Here is a 25820-nt window from a genome sequence, read left to right on the forward strand (position 1 = left end):
GGTGGAGGCGGCAAGGGACCCTGCATGGCATGACTATCTCCTACCTCCACATCATCCTCCTCATCCTCTTCCCCGCTGCTCTCGGAAAAGACCTCAATAAAATGTGCTTTGCCAGTAGCACATCTATGTCCTGGTGCCCACGGCTCCTGACAGGTAAAGAACAACCGCTTCTTCTTCAACTCCCTCCTGGCATCCTCATCAATTTGTACCTGTCCTGGATTCCCCTTTGGAGGCGGAATCCTCACATCCTTCCCCTTAGGCTGAAAAGCCTGTCGCTGGGGGTAAGGTGTCCGGGTCCTGGGTAAGACATCCTATAAGTCCCTGGTCCTGCTAATAGCATCCTGAAGGGTGGTTGGTCTAGCGGATCTGAGTAGACCCCGAAGTGGCTCTGCTAACCCCTCAACATACATGTAGATCCTCTGTGTCGTGGATAGATCTAGCACCATCACTGAAACCCTCAAAAAGTCTGCAATGTAGGTCTCTAGGCTCCCTGTCTGTTTGAGCCTCGTCAGCTCAACAAAGTGTTGTTCCGAATCCCTCCGGTCAAACCTCTCCATCAATCTCCTAGTGAATTTGGCATACGTCGTCACTATGGAATGCCCGAGTGTAACCATCCCATGGAACCACCAATCCTGGGCCTCACCATCCAAATGTAATGTTGCCACGTTGATGGCCTCTGTCTCCAACATCTGGTTAAGCTGGAAATAGATGTCCAGCTTCTCCACCCAGGACTTTGCCAAACTGTTTGATGAGCTATCAAACGTAGGCAAGTGAAATCTACTAGCTGTGCGGTGGGTGTCTCCATCATGATAATGCCGGTATCCTCTGTGATGGTCGCGGGGTCTACTATCCCGCTGGAGCTAAACAAAGTCTCTGAATGAGAGAGCATCCCTGAACTCCTGCCCATAGGCCTGGTACTCCGCAAAATAATCGCCCATATGACCAGGCTCTGCCTCCTGCTGTGCTCCGGCCCCCGTATCTGCTCCTAAGAAAGTGGGCATGGTAGAGCATATAGGGGCATGTGAGGCCACCTGCTGAGTAGTATCACACTGAGTGGCACCCTGCTCTGGCAAATGGTGAGATGCACCCAATCCCTCTCCAACCTAGAAAACTCGTGGGCTCTCACGCTGTCTAGCCCAGGGTTGCAGGAATCGCCCCCCCCCCCTCGGATCCTAACCCGGAACCGCGACCCGTGCGGAAGCGTTCCGGAATCCATAGAGGAATCGCGATTCCGTTTTTAAGGTTGCGCGCTTCCGCATTTTTAAAACGATTCCTGCCAAATGAGGTTGCGCCCCCCCGGAATCGCGCTTCGGCATGCGGTTCGGGCATGAGGTGGCGCCACGCAACCTGCCCGGAAGCGCACGCCACCCGCACGCCACCCGGGCGCAACCCGCGCATATCAATTTTTTTTTTTAATTTCATTTAAAATCTAACTTAACTAAGCATGAGGGGGTGGGTTAGGGGTGGGTTAGGGTCACTTTAGGGTGAGTTTAGAAAAGAATAAAGCCCCCATTCTCTTCTCATTTTCTCACTTTGAGTTTATGAGAGTTGGAGAAGAGAAGAGAGGAGAGGAGAAGAGAAGAGAGGAGAAGAGAGGAGAGTTTGGAGGAGTGAAGAAGGAGGAGCTAGGAGAAGGAGGAGGAGCTTGGAGCAAGAGCTTGGAGGACTTCATCTACAAGAGCTAAAGAGGTAAGTTCAAACCCCAAACTCCCTTGTTTTTTTGAAAAAAAAATTGTATTTTTCTCCTCCCTCTCCTACTCTTTCCCATTGTTTCTACTTGCTCCTTTATTTACAGGTTGTCCACCACCTATATCCATATTCCAAGATGGTGTTCTTTTGGCTTCTATGTATCATTCCACTCTTGGTTTTAATGATGGCAAGGGTGAGGAATAGAGGGGAAGAGGAAGGGGATGAACTTGGTCCTAATAGTAGTGACCCAATGTATGATGAGGAGGAAGGGTTTGAAGAGGAAGGGGATGAACTTGAAGAGGACACTGAAGCACAAGATGGGAAAGGTACATCAAATCCCTTGTGGAACTATGTGACCAAACTTGAAGGGGGAAAGGGTGGTGGATCTTACAAATGGATGTGCCCTCATGATTGTCATGGAGGAAAACCATATACGGGTTCATATACCCGTCTGAGGAGGCATCTTTGTGGGGTGCTAGAGAGTGATGAAAAAAAGGGTTCTGTGGGGGTAGCCATTTGCCCAAAAATTTCAAGTGAACAAAGACAAAAATACATCAAAATAGAGATGGCTGCACAACAAAAAAACAAGAAACAAAAAACTCATTCAGAATCAAGTGCAACCTCTAAATTTGGTAGTTGCCCATCTCCTCATGGTACTTCTGCAACCTCTGGAGGTAGAAAAACAATAGGGGATTTCCTTAATGTTGCTGGGAGGGATGATGTGGATGGAAAGGTAGTCCGTTTTCTTTGTGCTTGCGGTGTACCATTCAATGTGCTTCGCTCTCCCTATTGGCATGACATGGTAAAGGCCATCAATGAAGCCCCAAAAGGATACAAGGCCCCCAACTATGAGAAAGCTAGAACAGTGTTATTAGAAAGAGAAAAAGCTAAGGTTCAAAGAGCTTTGACACGTTTTACACATGAGTGGGTGGATTATGGGGTATCCATTGTATCAGATGGGTGGACAAATATTAGAAACCAACATTTGATAAATGTTCTTGGTGTTTCTTCTAAGGGTGCAGTATTTATTGCATGTCATGACTCCTCCTCCATCAGTGCAACTGCACAAAACATTGCAGATCTCCTATTGAAATCAATCAAAGATGTTGGTCCGAATAATGTGGTTCAAGTGATCACAGATAATGCAGCAAATTGTAAGGCAGCAGGAAAAATTATTGAGCGTACTCATCCACACATCTTTTGGTCTGGGTGCCTGGTTCACACATTGAACCTTTTGATGCATGATATTGTGAAACACAAAGAATGTGGGTGGATTGCTGAGGTTTACAGGAAAGGGAAGCAGCTCATTAAATTCATCACAGGGCATACAAGGGTAAACTACTTCTATGGCACTTACTCCAAGTTGCAATTGCTTAAAATTGCAAAGACAAGATTTGCTAGTTATTACCTCACCTTTAGGCGGCTAGTGAAGGTGAGACAAGCTTTAACTAATCTGGTGTGTGCTGAAACATGGGATGAAATTAACCAGTGTACAGATGGTGCTACTGCTAATGTAGTCAAGGACACTGTTCTTGACACTTACTTTTGGTCACAGGTTAAATATGTTTTGCAATTCACCAAACCAATTTATTACATGATCAAGTTTGCAGATTCAGATCGACCAGTAATTGGGGAGGTGTATGAGCAAATGGATAGCATGTTGGGGCAGATTAAAGACATTGTTGAGCCTAGAGATACCACCTTGTACAATTATATTCGTGAAGAGGTGGAAAAGCGATGGGATATGCTAAATGTTCCATTGCATGCATTAGCATATGTTTTGACACCTAGGTACTATCATCCATCATGGCTTTCAAAACCAGCACCTGGGGGGGGAAGCAGGAAAAAACCACACCAAGATAAAGAGGTTCACGAAAAATATATGGCTGCATTGAGTAGATTAATCCCTGATAATGAGGAGGCTGCATTGGTACGGAGACAGGTGAGCAACTATACGCTCAACACTGGTCCATTTGGGAGCATGCATTCAATTGAAGATCGAGAGCATTTTTCTGCTCTTGAGTGGTGGAACATGCATGGAGGGCCTACTCCACTTCTACAGAGTTTGGCATTGCGGGTGCTATCACAGGTGGTAAACACTTCTTCTGCAGAGAGGTGTTGGAGCTCTTATTCTTTCATCCACAGTGTTAAAAGGAACAGGTTGAGTTTAGACCGGGCAGAGAGCTTGGTTTATGTTCATTACAACTTGCGATTGTTGTCCCATTACTGTGAAGATGCAAAGTCTAATAAAGACTTGTTGACTTGGGACAAGCATCCAGAGGAGCCCAATTTGGAGGATGGAGTGTTGCAACTAGAGCAATTAGAGGATGCTCTTATCCAGGTATGTCCATTGTGGTATGAATTTTCCAATTTTCCCTTATAAAGCATTTCTCTAATTCATGTTTTTAATTTTTTTGTTAACTAGTGTTTTTTTTTTTTTGCATGAATTTTTTGAGCGATTCTAGGATGATGATGACCGTGTTGATATGCCACCACCCCCACCCCCATCTGGTCCTAGGTTCCATGGTTCAACACCAACAGCAGGGGGTTCTTCTTCATCAGTTCCAGTGCCACGACTTACACAGGGACCATTTTCTTCATTGCCACCACGTGGAGGCACGCCATCACGTTCTATTCGTGGTGGAAGGAGGAGAGATTAGTAGATATATTCACAATCTACTTCTTTTTGTCATAGTCTATAGATTACTCATTAGACTTGTAGACTTGTGAATTTGAATTTTGAACCTTTTTGGCTTGGCGGTGACCAAGTGACATATTTTGTAAACATTATTATTTGAATTTTGGACATGACAAATGTTGACAGTTGCTCACTTGCTAGATAAATCATAATATGCTCTATGTTTTATGTTTTATAATATGCTTAAATGTTTTATGTTTTATAATATGCTTAAAAATTTGATGTATGTTTGTAATAGCTAGAATATAGATGATTGTTGTACATACTAGTAACTACAATGGAATCATGGATGCCATATCTATCTTGATTTATGCAAAAATATGCATGTTTTCATGTCTTCTACAATTAATTTGGTATTTGGGATGTTTGTTTTGAGTATAAATGCAAAAAAATATATAAAAATATATATATATATAGCAGACGCTTCCGCGGACGCTTCGCTCCCTAGATTTTTGGAAAATGGCGCTTCCGCGCTTCGCGCTTCCGCTTCGCTCCCGCTTCGTGCAACATTGGTCTAGCCTCCACCATCGTGAATCTCTAACCCATCACCTCGATCTGCCTCGACAGATCCTGCATTGATTTGAGGAGCATGTCCACAAATTTCTTCCTGTCATCATCTGCCATCGATTCCTCCTGCTCTGCGTCCACCACAGGCTCCTCCTGTCCTGCGTCCACCACAAGTTCCTCCTGTTCTGCGTTCACCACTAGAACACAGTCTCCCTCTCCGTAGGTGTTCTCCAACCTACGCCCAGTGTCTCTGTATCTCCTACCTCTGTAACAGATGTAGGGCTTTTCCCCTGGTGTCATAGATTGCTAGCTCCACAGGCTGAGCCAGATCTATGCTCTGATACCACTGTAATATCCCGTTTCAGAGATTTTCCCCAAAATCCCAGTAAACTCCAACCAAATACGCACAAATAATATAATATCCAGGAAACTCAAAATGATAAAAATAACAGTGGTGTAACATATAATAATATAAGCATGAAATATAAGCAAATACTCGAGAAATGCAAAGAGAAATGCTAAGCCATTTTATTATATTGAGTAATGGAATGAGTACAGGAGGTGATCAAAAGGATGGCACCTCGACTTGCACCAGGCAAATGAAGAAATACACTCAGAATAACAAAGGAATGGCCTCTGCGTGGATGCTGTTGGGAAACTGCCATGCTGCTACTACTGTTGGAAATCAAATGAAGATTTGGCGCTGTTCCCCTCCTCAGAAAATGCTGAAACTCCGGAATTAGCCCCTACTCAGAAAACCTAGAAAGCTTTTCTGAAATGGCCAACCCTCGAAAATTGCCCCCTTGGGGAATCACGCAATCCCTCAAGGCCTTGCGCTGCCACTGAGTAGAATCCTCCAAAATACTGCCTGAAACTCTGCCAAACCCATCCAATATGCAAGAGCTGATACCTTGCTCAATATCCCAGCTCAACTCTTCCACAGATCCTCAACCCGGAACTGCTCCCAGAAGAACTGCGTCCCTCTCTCTCAAGACTGCGCAGTCTCCCAATGCTCAGCTCCACCTCAATGCCAAAGATCAAAACTACTGCAAAAAGACTGCTGAAAATACCTTGCCCGAGTAGGCACTCGAAGTCCCCCGGGGCTAAGGGTGAGATCTCCAAACGGAGACACTTAATGCACTAAACAATGCTGCAGACATGCTAAACAGCCAGCATGCTCCAAGTCGAAGTGACTAGCTCAAATGCTCATACTCCAATGACAAAATGAGGGGGCTCCTCTCCCCGTTATAGCATTGGCCTCTCCCAATCCCAAGGCTCACCTCCTCCAACGTAATCCCCTCTTGCCACGTGTTCCCTTTCCATCTGCGCAGTCCCTCCAAGTGTCTGCGTGGGCCCCATCTCTGTGTGGTCCTTTGGCCCCCTTGGCTCCCCTTTAAGTCACAACGTTGTGCTACTAGGAAGTGACTTTTTATTCTAAAAGTGAGTTATGTCCCCTTTTCCTCACCTTTTTATTTACAAATAACTATAGAAGGCAAAATTGAGCAAAATCGAATATTCTAATTAGCCATGGCTAATTAGGAATATTACAAAATACTAAAAACATCAAGAAGAAGTCTTTAACCTATAAGTGACCCTTCTTGCTCATGAAACCCATGATGCAAGAAACACAGTAAATATATATTTTTATTCTCTTTATTACATCATTTACATCAGTCATAATTACATGTCATTATGAAGACCGGGTCTAGTTACACTTTCTTCAACACTCCCTCTTAACTAGGGAGGTGTTCATAATGGTAGTTGGTCATTCTCAATCTAGAGAATTTCTCATAAGAAGAATGAGATTAGTAATCCCATCTGTATAAGCATCATATCAATCAGCATTGTCATAGTGCAAGGCCTTGACTAACAGCTCCATCTCTCTATGAAACCATGAGCTACAATGTTGGTGAGACCAATGATTTATAGACACCTTCATCGTTGTCTCTCAAGGTACATACCCACCTGGGTGTTCACTGAGTATAACCTTCTAGGACTATTCTTATCTTGGGTTCCCATCCCTAAAAGAATATCAGTCCTCTTGCCTACTCTTATCTTGGATTCCCTACACTTCCTCAAAGAGTATCGGATGCCAGATGATTGCCCAAGCCTTCCATTCTTTCTTCCCAGGTGAAGACAAGAATGATGTGTCTATCATGTGTCTACATTTCCATTCATGGCCTTCATCTAGACTTACAGCTGGTAGTCCTGGTCTAGTGCATGACACATGACCTGGAAAAACACAATTGTCACTCCTTTGTAATTAGGGGTGATCTAATTCAAACTCCCTCTTGATCAGGGACCTGTCAGAGCTCCCTCTTAGCTAGGGACTCTTTTATACATCAGCGACTTCTTCTTCGTGGGTTCTTTAACTGCTTTCTCTCCTTAATGTCATGAAATTTAGTTGAGCTTCTTCCCTGTAGGGCAACAGCCATCGATCACTTTCCTTCTTATTTCGTCATGCCATTCCTTTCTTCATGGAAAGTGGTCTTCTTGGCATACATCTAGAACTTTCTTCATATGGTTGCCTTCTTTTTCTCTTCATGCTTCTTTCAGGAGTTTCCATCCATCGCATGAATGTTGGTTGTACTTGTACTTACAAGTCTTGTTCTAGTAGCCCTACATGAACTCATCCAGATATTATTCAAGAAATCAAAACATCATATCAAATCATACCTTATGAGATGGCTCTTCATCATGATATCTTCCTGTAGGTATCAGCATCTTGCATACATGTTGACATACCTCCCAAAGATATCCATTGTCAAGGGTCTTCATTATCAGAGTCTTCATATCTCTCCAAGAGATTTCCTTAATCAAGTCTTCTTGATCTTTTGTTGATCCCCTTCATCAGGGTTGCATATCGATCTCTTCCTTCCTCACACATTTCATTCCTAGGATCTTTCAATCAGAGTTTCTTAATTATAGTGAACCACCTCATACTTCATATGAGGGCATATTATGTTGATTTCATCTAGTGTGACTTATGCCTTTCTGCATCATTTCAGAGGAGGAGATCCTTTTCTCTTGATCATGCTTCTTAAGATAAGTGATGATCTATATTACCTGCAACCATACGACATGACATTATAATTAAGTACACGCATACATACCTCATTTTACCTTTAGGTCATTTAGGCTTCTTCCAGCAACTTCCTTGATTGAAGAGATCTTCAATCCCTTGATCTGCTTCATGTCATCATACCATCATCTCATGGATTCCATAAGTTGGAGTTCTTGTTGAAACACTTGCTTTCTCTCTAGATTAGTGATCCCTACAATGAGGATTCCATCAAAGAATGAGGATCTTGTATATCCCTAACTGGCAGATGTTTTCCCTTTTGCCTTGATGTATGATGAACCTTAGATGACTCCTTTCTCTTCTTCAATGTCCACTGAGGTTCCCAAGAGCCATATACCCTACATGTTTGTTTGTCATGGATTTTGTCCTTCATGATTCCCATGATGATGTCACGATCTCTTATTTCTAATGCTTCCATGATGCCATGATGCATCTTATTATCATTGCCATATCTTATAACACAAGGTTTAGGAGCTTATGATAGGACCCTTTTGTGAGGGATACTATCTTACTCATAGGAGAGATTTGATACTCCCTCTTTCCTTGGCCCTTTTCTTTAGCTTCCTCCATCTTTCAGTGATATGAGCTTCCAAAATCTTTCTATAGCATTGAATCTTCACTATACTTATTTTTGCCTTTGCTTGAGGATCAACCTTGCTTTTCCTTTCTGCACAGGGTTGAATTCCTTTATCCTATAGACTGCAACTTGTCTTTATCTTTCTAGTATAGAGACCACAAATTGTTGGGTGAGGTAACCTTCTTTGTTTATTGATATTTGTTACCTTGCTCATCAATGATGACTACCTTCTCATCATCTTTTCTAGATCCTCATAAAGTTTTTCCTTCATTCTTTGATACCTTTACTATAGTGTAGGTCTAAGTGACCTTCTTTACTTTAATTTCCAAGATTATATATAGCATTTCTTATATCTCTCTTTATGTCTCATTTTCTGCTATTTAGGGATCAGAGGACTTCTGAGTGATATCATATGAATCCATGGATTCAAATAATGCTTGACCTTCATAGACCTTTTCATATATATCAATGATTTCTCTTTTCTATGAGGATTATGATAATCCTCCTTATTCTATGCAAGGACTTTTGATTATCTAACAGATTTATAAATCCTCTTACAATCCTGAAATCATTTAACCAAATCTGATTATAAAATTGAAAGATACTTACTTGGCGTGTGAAGAGGAGATCTTCACCTTGATGCTTCTTTTTCTTGAGCTGCCCATCATTAGTATCCTTTCAGCACGACTTCCTTGGAGGCCTTCTAGCACCATGACTTCAGTGGTCTTGTCATCACCGAGACTGCTTCACGACCTTCCCAATGCATTTTTGAGGTACTTTTGATTTCAACATATTGTTGACATGTTAGTGATACTATGTTCTAATCCGAGCACCATGCTATTGAGATCATAATCATAAACAGAATTCGAGACTATGACAAGTATATTGGTATGGCACTACACAGTGATGTCTATGTGCATTGTGTAGAGAGGCAATGTACTGAGAGCCCAAACTTGTCAATGAATAACAGAGCTAAACTGTGGGTGGCACGATATAGATACACTGTCTCATCACCGAAATTTCCTTGATGTAATAGCTATATTGAGACAGTGACATTCATGGATTGTAAGAAGTACTCCTTGGATTACTTCTGCAATATATATATACTTGAGACTATCTTTTATGGCATGGACAAAGTTCAGTGATCAAGAAGTGAGGCTCACTGACATACTCCATTAAACTGAACATGGGTTGAGTGCATGACTGTAATCACTGAAGTTGATACTCCATGATTGTTGTTGACCTGCTTGTTGTATACTTGCTCCTTTAATCCTTTCAACCTGCTTTGATATCCTTGAAAACAGATCCTTGTATGTCTCTTTTGCTACCCTTTATTTGACTTCGACACCTTAGCTCTAATACCGTGTTGAAGAATCTAGGGTAAATGGGATTAATGTGATTCTTCTAGACTTGATAACAATTTGTGAAGTGTTGTTGCAATTTATCTTAGCTTGATCTTCTTCTTATTATTAGTGTGTGTGTTTGCTTCATCAAACTGCTACCAAAACAAAGAGACAAGAACACAAGATGTTTGGCATTCTGCGAGGGCCAAAATCTCTCCCTCTTAGAGAGGAAAACCCGCACGAAATTCTTCTTATGGAGATTCAATTGACGAACACCAAGACCATGACCCTTGACCTATGATGCCACTCCAAAACCAAGCCACCAATCCTCTTCTTTGACACTGCTGAGATCATCATCATCGCTGCTGCTTCACCAAGGTCATCATTGAGATCATCATAGCTGCTCTATCATCGAGATCATTACTGTGCATTCACTAATATGATCATTGTATATTTACTGAGATCATCATTGTACATTCACTGATATGATGGTTGTACAATTATGGAGATCATCACTATACCAATGACATCTATATACTAAGGTTGCACCGAGATATTTTATTATGATGATGACTTCATAATTATATCTTCATGAAATCACTGTGCCGAGATTATGACTGCGTCCAAAATATGACACAGGGTGTGTCTCTGTGGGATCACCGAGATCCTTGTCATCACACTTACGCCTTAACTGTTCCTAAAGAGTATGCAAGGTCTGTATTGAGACCATGCCTTCATCTTGAGACAGAGACTGTGATTTGTATGTATCATGACTTCGTTTAGTATGCCAAGATTGTGATCATGAGGTGGCTGAGACACAGAAACGCTATCACTGTAATTACCCATCCGAATTATACTCTTGTAGTGCAAATCACAGAGAGTGTATTCTTCCGAAGATTGCAGAGGATCCTCACTACTGTAAGGCAGATCCCTGACTTGTACCCATTCGAATTCTACCCTGTGACAGACCTCGAAAATCTCAGACAAGTCCGAGTTCTATCTCACTGTTTTGTGGATACCCTAGCTGGGTATATATAGTGGTTTGCCCTCCATATTTAGCCAACCTGACAGAGTGAACCAATGTGTCTCCTTCTGCAAGCCGGCATGACTTTTATTTAATTCATTTGCTGACCGACGTGAAGAGGATTGTGCTTGTCATTTTGGAGGATTGTTAGACACTTTATGACTCATATACATCGAACATAGGCTCAAGAAGAGCTCTTTAATTATGACAAATAGTAAAGACATCAAGAAGTCTTTAACCTCTAAGTGACCCTTCTTGCTCATGAAACCCATGATGCAAGAAATACGATAAATATATATTTTTATTCTTAATTACATCATTTACATCAGTCATAATTACATGTCATTATGAAGACCGAGCCTAGTTACACTTTCTTCAACAAGACCTAGAGTCACTTTCTAGGCTGGCCGCTAGCATTAGAGGGTCTAAAAGCCCTAGCCACTAGCTTTTCAAGGTCTGGTCTATCATTTTGATTGGACTTGAGGGCTAATTATTTGTGTTGCAGGTGTTGGACGGCCTAAAAGTCACTTCTTTAGTGCCCCGACAACTCAAATTTTCCATTGAAGCTAGGCCACTAGGCCTAGAGGGTTTGATCCTCTCTCACTTTCTCCCTTTTGTTCAAAGCCATTAATAATCAGATCTGAACATTAATGTTTCAGTGGCATGTAAATAAAAATATAGGCCTAAACAACTCAAAAATAAGCTAATAACTCATATAAAATATCATACATTGATTGTAAGGGCTTCATTTTGTTATCACATTTTTTAGTCTATAATTCTTTTAAAGCGCTGACAACGAGAGTGTCAGCGTAAATTTGTAATAAGCAGGTTTAAAATGGGAGTGTCAGTGTTACTGAAGTTTTGAAAATTTTAAAAATGCATTGGTAACAGGAGTGTCAGGGTTATCGTCTAAAAATAAAAAAAGGAAATGCGTTGACAACGGGAGTAACAATGCATTTCTGTAAAAATGGTCAGTTAAAACTCTATTTTTTCTTGTACATCACAGTGATTTCGGGCATGCTTTCCAAACAAATGAGAACGAAGTTTTCAAAACCGAAAGAGATTTTTGTCCAAAACTGACCCATTTAAAAAAACCTCTCTCGGTTTTCTAACAGCTATCACGGTTTTGGATTTTCGAAGGGATCGCTAGACCCTACTTTTCAGGATTTCGTAAGGAAAAAGCTCATGGACAGTTGTTGACTTGGATGCCACCTCACCAAATTCGATTTGTTGATCCTTATCTCCTGCCATGACTCCAGCAACAGCATGATCTTTAGATGCAGATAGATTTGGAAAGTTTCATATGCATGTACCTAAGAGATTTATAATTCTATTATTGAATTACTGTAATTATTTTTGAGCTATAAACCTGTTTCAGTTATTGTATTGTTTATATAAGTAAAGACTGTAGAAGAAGAAAGGATTGGTGTTTATTTGAAGATTTAGCATCCTTGAGTACTTTGAGCAGATCATTAATGAAAACAGTCTTTATGACCATTTGCAAAAATTATTGTGTTGTATTTCCCTATCTGTTTCTGCTTTGTTTTATTTTTCCTCATGTCTGATTAAAAGAGTATGAGATTGGGATTCATATTTTATGCTCCTTTTTCTTTATTTCTCAAGCATTAATAATTGTTATTCATTTAACCCTCACACTAATTTCCTTCATATTCCTCTAAATCATTGAAGTGTCAAAGGAACTACTGCTACCCTGCTTCTGTGTTTTGCTCATCGAAATTGTGTTTGTATGAAACCTGATTGAGTTAGAATCCATGCCCAATGGTAGTATTTTCACATAGCCCAACCAAATTCCAATCATTTTTCAATAAATCGGCCATAGGACTCAATTGCAAACCTTCTACCATAGTAACCTTGAGTAGTTGAGTTTCTTAGGTAGTGATCCCTCTCCAGGTTGAAGTGATAATGTTCAACCTTAAAGAGATTCGAGGTTACCTTAGAGGTTTTCCTGCAATCGGGTTTACTCTAAGAGAACATTTTGGTGACGTTGTCAGGGAGTGAAAGGCATATTTTCCCCAAATGATTTCATTGTTTAAGATCAGATCTGTGAGGACAAACAGAGATTTGGATATTAGTTTTGGCTGCAAGGTGTTTGCTCTGGCGACTCCGTTTTCAAGAATCCAGAGTGAGAAGCTTCCATGGCAACTCCTTTGTCAGAGGGATTCATAGCTCAAATGATTCAATGGTTATTTCACTAAGCCAATGAAGAAATCAGACGTTGCTACTATTGTTTTAAGGTATGCAAGTTTAGATTTTATAGTTATTCTTGGTTTTCCTAATCATCTACCCAAAGATGAATATTTTTTGAGAAATGGACCAAAATTTAGTGGTGATGATTTGAGCCTAACTTTGAAACATATCGCAAATTTTCGTGACTTTACTGATCTTCTTAAAGTCAAGTGTGAAGATGTATACATGAGATTATTTTATGATTCATTCCAAGGGAAGTGAAAAAATTGGATTGAATGTTTTTCTGTGAAGTCCATAACATCCATAACAAGATTTTGGGTTATCTTCTTGGAAACATGGATGGAGAAAAAAGAAACTATAGTAGATCATGTTTCCATTCAAGGTTTTAGAGAATGGAATGATGGGTATACTGATGGTGAAGTGGATAAAAAATTTTCTGCATTTTTGTCCTCTTATTTAAAGTCATGCAAATGTAGCTCAAAAGAAAAGATTCATTTCTTAGAAGAGTATTCCAAGGAAATTCAGATAGAGCTTGTAATCTTAGAGGATCAACAAATTTTTCCATATCAAGATCATTCTTTTGGAATTTCTTCTCAACAGCAACGAAAAGACATATTGCTTCCCTCTGTTATTGAGAGTGGGGAATTTTCTGTTTTGGATTATGAATTTGAAATAGAAAACATGCATGAAAAGTTCAACCATGATAATCAAATTACATAATACATTGAAGATCAAGCAAGATATGGCATCTATGACTTTGATGATCCTGTAGCCATTTATATTGAAGAGTTTTTTAGTTCAAATTTTCAACCATGGTTTCACTGTGAAGATCAAGTTTATTATGAGTTATCATTATATTGTCAAGTTTTTATTTTAATCAACTATAATCAAGGAGTCTGGTTTTCAAATCAGATGTTAGATTGGTTGCATTGGAATTTTCATATAACTTGAAGAAAGATAAAGTCAACTGGTCAAAGCAGGAATAGTGTACTCAAATAAGCTCACAAGACGGAGCATCCTTTCATTTTAGAATTTCAGTTTTTAGTTTTCAGCAATTGGTGTTCAGGTTGAAACCAGAGTTTGAGTGTGGATTCAATTGTAATAAACAATTTACATCTTTCACATTGCAGTATAATTTTCAGTTTGCAGTTTTAGTATGGACTTCAGTGTGGTACAATTTACAGGTTGCAGAGTTACTAATTGGGAGCCACCGAACGGATCAGGCTTCTAGTCTATGGGGTTCTTTCTACCATCCACGATCGACAACATCCCCATGAAGCTAGTTGTTATCACATTTTTTAGTCTATAATTTTTTAAAGTGCTGAAACGAGAGTGTCAATGTAAATTTGTAATAAACAAGTTTAAAACGCTGACAACGGGAGTGTCACCATTATTGAAGTTTTGAAAATTTTAAAAATGTGCTGACAACGTGAGTGTCAGCATTCTTGAAGTTTTGAAAATAAAAATAAAAGGAAAATGTGTTGACAACAAGAGTAACAATGCATTTCTGTAAAAATGGTTAGTGAAAACTCTATTTTTTCTTGTACAACACAGTAATCCCGAGCACGCTTTCCAAACAAATGAGAACAAAGTTTTCAAAACCGAAAGAGGTTTTGTCCGAAACGGACCCATTTAAAAAAACCTCTCTCGGTTTTCTAACAGCTATCACGGTTTTGGATTTTCGAAGGGATCACTGAACCCTATTTTTCAGGATTGCGTGAGAAAATAACTCATGGAAAGTTGTTGACTTGGATGCCACCTCACCAAATCCGACCTGCTAGTCCTCATCTCCAGCGTGACTCCAGCAACAGCATGATCTTTAGATGCAGATAGGTTTGGAAAGTTTCATATGCATGTACCTAAGAGATTTATACTTCTATTATTGGATTACTATAATTATTTTTTAGCTACAAACCATTTTCAGTTATTGTATTGTTTCTATAAGCAAAGACTGCAGAAGAAGAAAGGGTTGGTGTTTATTTGAAGATTTAGCATCCTTGTGTTTTTTGAGCAGATCATTAATGAAAACAGTCTTTATGAGCATTTCCAAAAATTCTTGTGCTGTATTTCCCTATCTGTTCTTGCTTTGTTTTATTTTTACTCATGTCTGATAAAAAGCGTATGAGATTGGGATTCATATTTTAAGCTCTTTTTTCTTTATTTCCCAAGCATTAATAATTGTTTTTCATTTAACCCTCACACTAAATTCCTTCATATTCCTCTAAATCATTGAAGTGTCAAAGGAACTACTGCTACCCTGCTTCTGTGTTTTGCACATTGAAATTGTGTTTGTATGAAACCTGATTGGGTTAGACTCCATGCCCAATGGTAGTATTTTCACATAGCCCAACCAAATTCCAATCATTTTTCAATACATCTAGCCATAGGACTCAATTGCAAACCTTCTACTACAGTGACCTTGAGTAGTTGAGTTTCTTAAGGAGAGATCCGTCTCCAGGTTGAAGGGCCAACTTTCAACCTCAAAGAGGTTCGAGGTTACCTTAGAGGTTTTCGTGCAGTCAGGTTTCCTCTAAGAGATAACACATCCATCAATCTAATTGATTGTAAGGGCTTCTTGCATCATCACTGCTAAGGTATATAATTGCTTCTTGCATCATTGCATTGTCTCTTTCTAGCATCCATTGTTAATTAGATGCAATTGTTGAATTCATCATATCACTAAAAGAATTATTATTTCGCTGACTTCTGATTTGGGAGTGCTTAAGTAACATATGTGATATTGGCATAAGAGAAATCAAATAAACTCTAAAAAGTTATTGAAGTAATTTTTTTGCTAATTGTGTTTCATTAGAATTGTCTCTCTTGTTTCATTAAGATAATATTTCAATTGTTTCGCTAAGTGCTTCATTTAATTGCTCATATAATCTTGTGTTAATCATCATTGTGAGAATCTTGTTTTCAAGTGATATAATCTCGTTGAAACATTTAACATATTTTGTAATTTCATTGAACCAAATCACTCACATCTTGCATCTTCATTCTAAGTTAGAAGTGCATTTCTAAAACATACCTCCAAGCATAAGCTTGGTTGTAAGAAAATAGGACCACCTTCTTCAAACAATTTGTGAAGTCCAAACACTCATCCGCAGTTAACACAGTGACCTTGTAGTTATCTTGTGGGCAATCCATTGTAGGAACGGGGGGTGGTTAGAACTCCACGGCGGTATTGTTAATGAAGCCTTGGCCTCCTTCCCTTGGACTTCTCTCTACAAATTGCGTTCGAGACTAGCTTCAAATGAATTGAGAAGGAATCACTTAGATTAGGCATATAATTAAAAGTAACCAAGAGCTTGCATCTCACATAGATTTAGGTCATGCACTTCATATGGGATAGAACTTGCATATTACAACAACTGTTCATCCGGTTACTTGGTAATCTAATTCATATTGTGCAAGTAATTAATTTCAAAGACATTGGTCTCTAGCTTGTAATCTTAAGGAAACTAATCAAATTGTGTTTAATAATCAGACCTGCCTCTTAATTTCAACCAAGTTGTTAGGCCATTTAGTTGTGTCTCCTTAACTTGTTGGTCTCCAACAAGTCATTTATCATATCATCTATAGAGAATACCCCCCTTAGCCTACATTTAAGAGAGTTGAACGGAGAGGGCAAGGATCAGAGTGACAGCCCCTGCCCTGAGCAATGGCGCATTTTTGTGTACAATTTGAGTGGGAATTTTCTAGCGTCGTTGTCAGGGACAAGTCTATCTTGTTCTCGACGCTTTGACACTTCTCCAAGACCATCATTGGTTCTTGGTTTTCAACTAACATTTTGGTTTTTCGTCTTTGCCTGGCATCGACAACATTTTTTGGTGTCGTTGTCGGGGAATAGTCTTTTGATCCTTGGTTTTCACGACATCTCTTCTTTTCATCCGTCACAACATTATCTAGCACCTGGACATTTGGGTTAGTTTCCTGTTTGGGTGGTGACTCCACTTATTCATCCTCTCACAAAAACATATACTAGAAGAAATCCCGGTAGCTTGGTTAACCCTGCTCCGGACCTTGAAAAGGATTTTAGAGCTCGGTTAAACAAATTACATTCTAGTAAACATCTTGATTTTCTCAGACAGGAAGCCCTCCCTAATATCCATTTGCTTTTCCATGACCCCGTTAGGAAAGACATCATGGAATTTTTCGCTCCTTGTAACTTTGGTAATATACAAGGTCAACCTCATGATATTCTAGAGAATGGTATGGACAAGATTCCTTCTTTCCAAGGAAACAATGCAGTCAGTGTTGAAGCTCATATCAAAGCCTTTACTACTTTCTTGATGAAACATGCTAACAGAACTACCTATAATCACAAAGATGTCAAGATGAATCTCTTTGTCATTTCCTTGGAAGAAGATGCATTGGACTAGTTCTTAGACAAGCCTAATAATTATTTTGACTACCTGCAAGCCATTTTCACTACCTTTAAAGATAAATATGGGGATAAGAGAGAAGGACGATATTTACTCAAGGCTATCAGTGATATTAAGAAAAAGGAAAATGAGATAGTTGATGAATTTAATAAGAAGTTTAACAGTATTGTTAAGGACATGCATCAAGATTATAAGCCTATTGATAAGTCTTTATTGGAATACTATCTAGATGCATTTAGTGGTGATACTTCTTGTGAGTTGAGACGTTCTAAGCGAACTCACTTAAAGACTGCTCAAACCTTAGCTGAAGAGTTGGAAAAAGGATAAAAAAGCATCTGGGAAATTTGAGATTCCTGGTTTTGAAAGAGGACCAACCAAGGCTAAAGGAAAAGAAATTAAAGAACTAGACCATGATCCTATCAAAAAATTAACTCAATTGATTAAGGAAATGAAGATTGAACATGCCAGAGAAATGGGTGCAATGCATGCTAGGCTTATTCAGATGGAAAGATCTCAAGCTCAAAATATTCAGCCTATAAATAGTAATAACAGGGGTAATAGTAATGCATGGCCAAAGAAGAACCCTCCAACTGAGCAGAGACCTCCTAATCCGCTAGAATCCACCAACGTTGTTGATCAGCCTTTGCCTTTCTACAAACCTTGTGAAAGTTTCCATGAAGAAAGCTCTTGTGCCATCGCAAGAAGAATCTTGGATGAAGGAACGAGTGAGCAAATAAATATAATTAGTCAAAAACCTTATTTGTCTTCAGAAGAGGAAAATTGTTGCATAGAGATGATCCCTTCATCCTTTACCATCAACAACTTCAGTAAAGAAAAGGATCCAATCACAGCATTGTATGGAGAGAAGCCATCTCAGGAATAGATCTTGGAGATTGATCAAAGTAAGGGGTATACGTATCGCAAGAAAAATAAGGATCAAAGTAAAGATCATAATAAGGAACAAATTGCTTCTAAAACATATCTAACAAGTTTGAAGATTGATTTAGTCACGTGGATAAATAACACTAAGATCTATGTCCTTTTCCTTGAGCTTTTAAAGATTCCATCTCAAAGAGTAGCATTTCTAAAGGCTATTGACATCTCTCAGCAAGATGACCACAATAAGGATGAAGAAATTAAGTTAAAGGATCTAAATTGTTACATGACGAATGAGGATCATCATTCCTTCTTCTTGACTTTGATGGTTAATGATCCTCGGCTACACAATTGTATGTTGGATTTTGAGGCTTCAACCAATGTCATGACTATGAAGGTTATGGATCAGTTGAATTTGAGGATATCAAGGCTTTATCATAATATATGTTCCATGGATTCAAAGAAGATTGAAGTTCTTGGCGTAATCAAGGTTTGCAAGTTTGTTTGGAAAATTTCTCGTACAGGATAATTACTATGGATATCGCCATTATAGATGTGCCTGATGTATGGGGAATGTTGTTATCAAGAAAGTTTGCAGCTGATACGGGAGGGTGAATTCAATTAGACTTATCCTATGCCACTATTCTTGGATCTAAAGGTGGTATGGTTAGATTATACAAGGAGGTCGAAAGACGGCATCATGTCGTAAACCCAAGGACATCCTACAGAGTATAACACAGTATTGACTGGATTTTTTGAGCCTATGAAAGAACAAACCCAAGACCCTACATCATCTCCTCTCACGAACAAAGGGAGGAAAAGGAGGATATTGAATGAAACTATGCAATACAACATTGAAGACCTTCATCAACCTAAGAGAACCAGGATTCAACAGGGAACATCAGATAAGCAGTTAATGGATCACTCGTAAGCGGATAGGTTCTCCAGATCGAACTTCAAAGATGACATCTGATGCCATGGGGCATCTTTTTATAGTATCTCTAACCCTACTCTCTTAGATAGGATTTTATTTTTGTCATTAGATACTTTTCATTTCAACATTTATGTTTCTTGTTAGAATAAGATTTCTATTCCAGCAGATTATATATATTTGATGATGTATACATTATGATTTTGATTTAGAGCGGATATCTAACTGATGTTTCTTTGTTTTTTGGATATAGGATTCTCGATTTTCACATTTCCTCACTAAAGCAATGTGTCCCCAAGTAGAGCTAGATGTTGACCATGTACATGTCAATAGTTCCAAGAGACAGAGTGCAGAAGTGTGGACAAAATTTTGTGTCAATCTCATCATTGCAATCCCAAATTCTACGTAATCCCAGATTCTACAAGTTTATTGTAAAAGTGATTCTAGTATGGCTATTCTCAAAGGGTTTCACTCTAGGGAGATTTCTAACCTCCCCAAATTATCAGTGTTTGTAAACACAGGTAATTGGCAGAGTTTTTCTCCCAAATATGCACTAAACCTAGGGTGGAGCTCGTTAACGAGGTCTTAGGTGAGTCCTAGTGTTTCTCAAGTTTATGTATTTTTCATAGTAGATCACGTGTCTTGTTGAAAAATTTGGTTAAGTATTAAGAGTTGAGTCTATGTGTATTTCCCCTTCTAAGGGTTGAATTAATTGTAATATCTTGATGTAAAAGTGTTATCTAGGAATATTTTTGGTGAATGGTTCCTCATAATTAGAACATCATTACCAAAATACGTTTAGATACAATTAGAGGGTGGAAAAAATAATTAGTCCCCTCTTGAGTCTTTTTAATGTTAATTTCTAAAAAAAAAAATAATATTAACCACAAATTATCCAAAAAATAAAATGAAGGAAAAATTAATTACCCTCCGAGTAGAAAAAATTATCAAAAATTATTTCAGGCTATTTTCACAGGGAAATATTCAAGTCAAAAATTAAATGCCTCATTTCCAAGACAGAAGGACCCAGTCCAGAAATTCGTTGGACCCAGAAGACTATTTTCTAGCAAATCGAATTTTTTGGACCAAGCAGTGGAGAATTTTGCACAAGTAAAGAAAAATCTATTTTTTGAAGGTCCTCCAGTGGTCCAAAAGTCAAGGTTTGACTCTCTAGCACAATGAAAAACGAAAATCGAAATTTTTTGGACATTTGTGCCTGTTAATCAAGGGATCAAATTATTTTCACAAGGATTTGTTGGAAAATGTAACTAGGTTCGATCTTCATTAATGTATTTGAGTCATCATGAAATGTACTTATCAAAAGAATAAAGAAAAGAATTTTTATTATTGTAACAATGACTTATTAAAGCATGAGTTTCATGCTTGGGTCATCATTATATTAGTCAAAGTCCCCATTGTGGACTCCTAGGATTAATCTTGAGTTTATAGAGACATTGCATATTCAAAGAGACCCTTCTTGGGCTTTTGAATCATGTAAAAAGGTTTACTATTGAGTCAAATATAATTTATGTATCCTCCACACCAAGTCAGCCTAAGGACACTAATTCGACCTCACTTGGAGCCTGTAAATTGAAGCAAGTCGAAGTTATTTGGAGTATATCATCTCAAGCTAATTAGATATCCCAAGAGAAGCTGGAGAAGTGCAAAGTAGGTCAAAGTGGGTCTAAGGAAACTTAAGGAAGTGCGAGTTTGGTGAAGCCTAAGGAGAAGAAGAAAATCGAATTTTTGGTGCCTCTCTCTGTTTCGTGCCCTAGTTTGGGAGATCGAAGTCTTCCAAGTTTCACTGATGCCGGAAGTTGCCTGATGCGAGAAGTTACTGCATAGTCGAAGTTGCTGGAAAAGAGGTCGAAGATCTGGGAGGTTGACTTGGTGTGGAGGGAAGGTTTGGTCTTTGTCTACTGTGAAGAGTCTCAAAGAATACTATTGAAAGGAAGAATTTTTTGACTGGGTTTTCCCCTAGAGGGTTTTGCCCTGGCATAGTGCCTACATCTTGTGTCTCTTGTTTTGTGATCTTCATACACACAATATGGTAAATGCTTGATGAAAGATAAGATAATAAAGAAGTAAAATAAGCCAACACACTCACAAGTAATTATCAAGAAAGGAGAATCAAACCCTAATCTAATTGCATTGAGTTTCCAACATGGTATCTGTAATGTTCCTTTTTCTGGTATTCCTCATGGCATGGTTAGGATGGACTTTCAGGGCTGGGGCAAAGAGGTCACAGGGGCAAGTTTACTTCATCAGTGGGTCCAGAGGCTTCAAGAGGTGTTTCATGGGGTTTTGAGGAGTTTTTATGAGGTCCGATGGCATTCGCTTGGTATATTCCATCATTCACACAGTTTGCCTTTCATTCCATTGCATTCCGACAACTTTCAAAAAATGAGTTATTAATGTCCCCGACTCCATTAATTTCGCTTAAGGTGGAATTTCGGAAGGAATACCTGGCAGAACACCTTAGTGTAATAGCTCATTGGAATCAAAATGAGAATGTCTGTAGGATGGGATGGCTAGAAGTGATTTTTGGTGGCTTGAGGAAGCATGGTGGCCAATTTACCATTTTCCCACATTAAAAAGCATATTTAATTAAGGGAAATGTGCTCAATGATTAAAATAACAATAAAATAGGAGCTTCTAGAGGGGTCCATCAGATCTATAAAAAGAGGAGGAGGCCATTAGAGGACATCTTGGATTTGATATTTCTTCTTGTATGAGAGGTTGAGAACCCGGTTCTCTACTCCAGCAATAGCCCCAGGACAGAAACCCTCGGGTGATTCAGTGAGATTGGGCGAGTACCCATCTCCCCTTGGTGAATTCATCCAGAATTCACAGGAGAGTTCGGCAGTGGTATTTCAGTTCAGTTTTGGAGGGCCAACACAGTATGGGAGTAGATTCTTGAGGCCAGTTTTCCCATCTCAGCTTTTTTACTGTATCAACATGTAAAGCCCAGTTTATATTATAATAAAGCTGAGATTATTTTCTGCCCATTGTTTCATTGAATTGCATGCATTCTCTTATTTTATTTTACATGGCAATCTTCTGTAAATTGAATGGAAATTTTATGGAGAAATTGTGGTTGAATTAGTTTCCTTTGCAAAATCTGCAAAATATTCCGAAAGGGATATTACAATGGTATCAGAGCCATGATTTTGGCCAGCTATGGGTTAAAATCAAGTTGCCGCGTTGCTAGAATATTGTTTGTTGCATGTGATCTACTAGAGTTTGTACGTGATCTGGAGATTGAAAGACCAAAAGTTCATCTTTGGTAACTCGAGTACTTGCATTTCTGAGTATTATCACCAGTATGCAGATTGAATCCTCCATTTGTGTAGACTGTGATCGCGTTGGGCATGGATTTTTGAGGAGCCATGAGCAATGAAAAGGGTCGAATTTCATTTAATTGAAGTTATAAAGCTGAGCTAATTCTGGATCTTGTGTGCAATACAAGAGCCAAATTAGTGTGATTATTTTCGAGTGGAATTCTCATTGTGAGATGAGGGCTGGATTCAAAACTTGAAGAAACGTGCTGGGCCATTCACATGAAGTATATTTGGCTCCGCTGATTGGGCGGTGGTGAAGCCGAGTGGGACCAAATTAGTGGCCACATGCAGGGCCAAGCCAAATTTCATTCACGCAGCCGATGCATGGTCTTAAGGATCGATCTTAGGGCCCGTAAGCGCTTGAGTGGTAGCTACTACCACACCGGCCACGTTGACAGTACCGAGAATGTCTTCAGTTGAAAGGGTCGACGCCATGATTTTAAAAGGGGAGAAATTAATTTTATGAAGACCGAAAATCAAAGTGGAGCTGTCCAAATTATTAACAGAGGCCGATAACAAAATTATATAAGGGCCCAATTATTATTTGTAGAGGGGCTGCATTAAAATTTCGAATGCGTTGCAAGGTCGTGGACCGTCCGATTACTCATTTCACAGCAAATTAATAGATCGTTGCACATTGTTTGGTTGAAATCACACCTGCATGAGATTCCAAGCACGACAGAGGGACAAACTACGCCCATGACACCTGCATGCACGGCCAGTCTGAATGCGGCTCGATTATGGTGCTCTGCGTTCACTTGATTTTGGTATGCATTGATGAATGGTTTGGTACATTAGACAATGCAATTATTGACAAACTAAACCAGAAGACGAATTTACCAAATGCTGTGTGCATTTATCAGTCTAGAGGTGGTCGTGGTGTTCATGCGATTAATAGAACCAGGTGGGAACATTACAGTTGCTAGCACAATATAGTCGGACACATAGTTGAAGAGGGGCCTGCAATCAAGAAGAACATAATTACCGTGTCTTAAACTTCTAGGCGTAAAACCATCAGTTTTTGGCTGAAGCAATTTGTATTTCCATAGTCAACGCTGGTGTTATAAGCAATTAATTTAAATTGTTTGCCGCTAATTTTTATGAGCTTGAGTTGAGGAAGAGTGATATTTTATGCCGGCGGCCTGGAGTAGAGTCTGTGCAAGGAAGTGCGAGTTCAACCATTAAATGGGTCAAAACTAGCTGATGTTTGAGGTCGGATCTCCCTATCTCATGCTAGTCCGATCTCTCTGATCATATTTCCTCTTGTGCACAAATTTTGTCCCAGATATGGTGGTTGTGATGCTTCATTAACGAGCTTAAAGAAGTACTCTGGGAGCTGAGTCTGAGTTGCTCTGTTATGAAGTTATTTCATGAGCCAAAACGCTTATTTTTGTCCACTACCATTCACTTCTACAATGACTGATATATTGAAGGCCACTTGTTGAGATAATATTAGAGTGTTGGGTGTGTTTCCTGTGACTGAGTTTTATCACTTCAAAGGGTCATGAATACTTACTGTTGTAGCTGATTCAAACCTGTGTGAAGCCTTGCTGGAGTTATCATTGTTCTGAGCCTTCTGGACAACATAACTATCAGGTTCTTCTACTCACTGGTTCATTCTTTACTTGACAATGAAATGATACGATGCTACTGTGTAATTTCCTGAAAATTACGTTCTGGAAAGGAACAATATTTATGGCCACCAATGATGCTATCTACAGTGCTTGTGCCTACTGAGTTGATTTGGATATTATTTCAACACCCTAAAATGATTCTCTGTGTTTTCCCTCCTACAACTCAATAAAATCACTGTTATCTCCAGAATCTATAACTTTTGCATGAACTCTTGTGACCTATAAATGCTGCCAGAGTCTGGCACTTTTTGGCCAAGCTTGTATTGTTGTAGGATCTAAGACAAAGTGTCAAGTCAGAGTCCTTATTGAGTGAGCATTGTAATGTATATATGTTGCAGGTCATATTATTGTGAGTCTCAAAATAAATTGTTGAGACATATGTCATGTATATCGGCCATCATTGTATATTTTTGTTGAGTTATCAGTCAAAGCCTTGCTTGATGTACTATTATGAGTGTCAAATATGAGTCAGTTTGATGTAATTGACTTCATTGAACTCAAACATGGATCAAACCTTTATAAACTCCCTTAGTAAATCAGTAGTAGCAATTAGCAGAACCTTTTGTTCGGGATAATAGGGAACAATGAGCTCCCTCTTAACACCTGCTTCCTTACAATATGCAATCAATTCCTTAGAAGTATATTCCCCACCATTGTCAGACCTTAGAGTTTTTATCTTTCTTTCGGTTAGGCTTTCCACTTTGGCTCCTTGAACTTATCAAATACTTCATCTTTTGTTTTGAGGAGGTAGAGTCATGTCTTTCTAGAATGGTCACCAATGAATGTTACATAGTAGAGATGACCTCCAAGTGATTTTTCAGACATGGGCCCACACACATCATAATGGATGAGGTCTAATATCTCTTTAGACCTAGTTTCACTATTCAGAAATGGCTTTCTTGTATGTTTTCCCAAAGAGCATCTCTTGCACACACCTTCATGATCTAACTTCATATTGGGAATAACATGAACCAGTTTATTAAGAGTAGGGATGACCTTATAATGTACATGACCATACCTCCACACAAAACCGCAGTCAAATTAGGTCGACGCTGGTTAATGCAAGTCAAAACAGCCCTCCTGCAACTTTGGTCAACGCTAGTCAACACAGGGACAAGAAACCCTTCTCTTCTTCGCACATATGGAGAGTTGCCTCTGAAATTCGTACCCAATCAACGAAAGAAGGAGAAGAATGAGTGTGAGATGAGATGACTAAATGAGGAGGAGGCTCCTTGTATTTATATGCAACGTTGTGGGTGCAAATTAGATGGCTAGCGAACCTTGATAATTTGTCCATAATCAAAATAAATTCATAGTTCCATTTGTACATGTCAGAATGGGATGATCTTTAGATCAATCCTACTCCTCTCGAAGAAAGGAATACAATAAAAATATCAACTGCCTCATATTAGCTATCCAAGGTGAAGTTTGGCCCTAGTTGCCAAATTTAACACTCCCTCTCAACTAGGGAGAACTTCACCTGCCAAATTCTCTGACAATATGTACCATCCTTGTCTCTGCT

The 25820-nt window shown here is 39.2% G+C and overlaps 2 protein-coding genes across 2 annotated transcripts in view; one reads left to right on the forward strand and one right to left on the reverse strand.

Moving 5' to 3' along the window:
* Positions 1-25820, reverse strand: part of LOC149263765 (Pentapeptide repeat-containing protein) — a 246233-nt gene that overhangs the window by 189099 nt on the left and 31314 nt on the right. The window lies entirely within an intron of this gene.
* Positions 1727-4457, forward strand: LOC149263766 (uncharacterized). The gene is made up of 2 exons (XM_089388366.1): positions 1727-4030; positions 4155-4457. Exons 1-2 carry the CDS (start codon positions 1826-1828, stop codon positions 4347-4349), a joined length of 2400 nt encoding a protein of 799 aa, XP_089244492.1. The 5' UTR covers positions 1727-1825; the 3' UTR covers positions 4350-4457.

This window comes from Pinus tabuliformis, chromosome 6 (assembly GCF_031772625.1).
Source record: "Pinus tabuliformis cultivar Carrire ecotype Pingquan chromosome 6, CPIR1, whole genome shotgun sequence".
NCBI lineage: Eukaryota > Viridiplantae > Streptophyta > Pinopsida > Pinales > Pinaceae > Pinus > Pinus tabuliformis.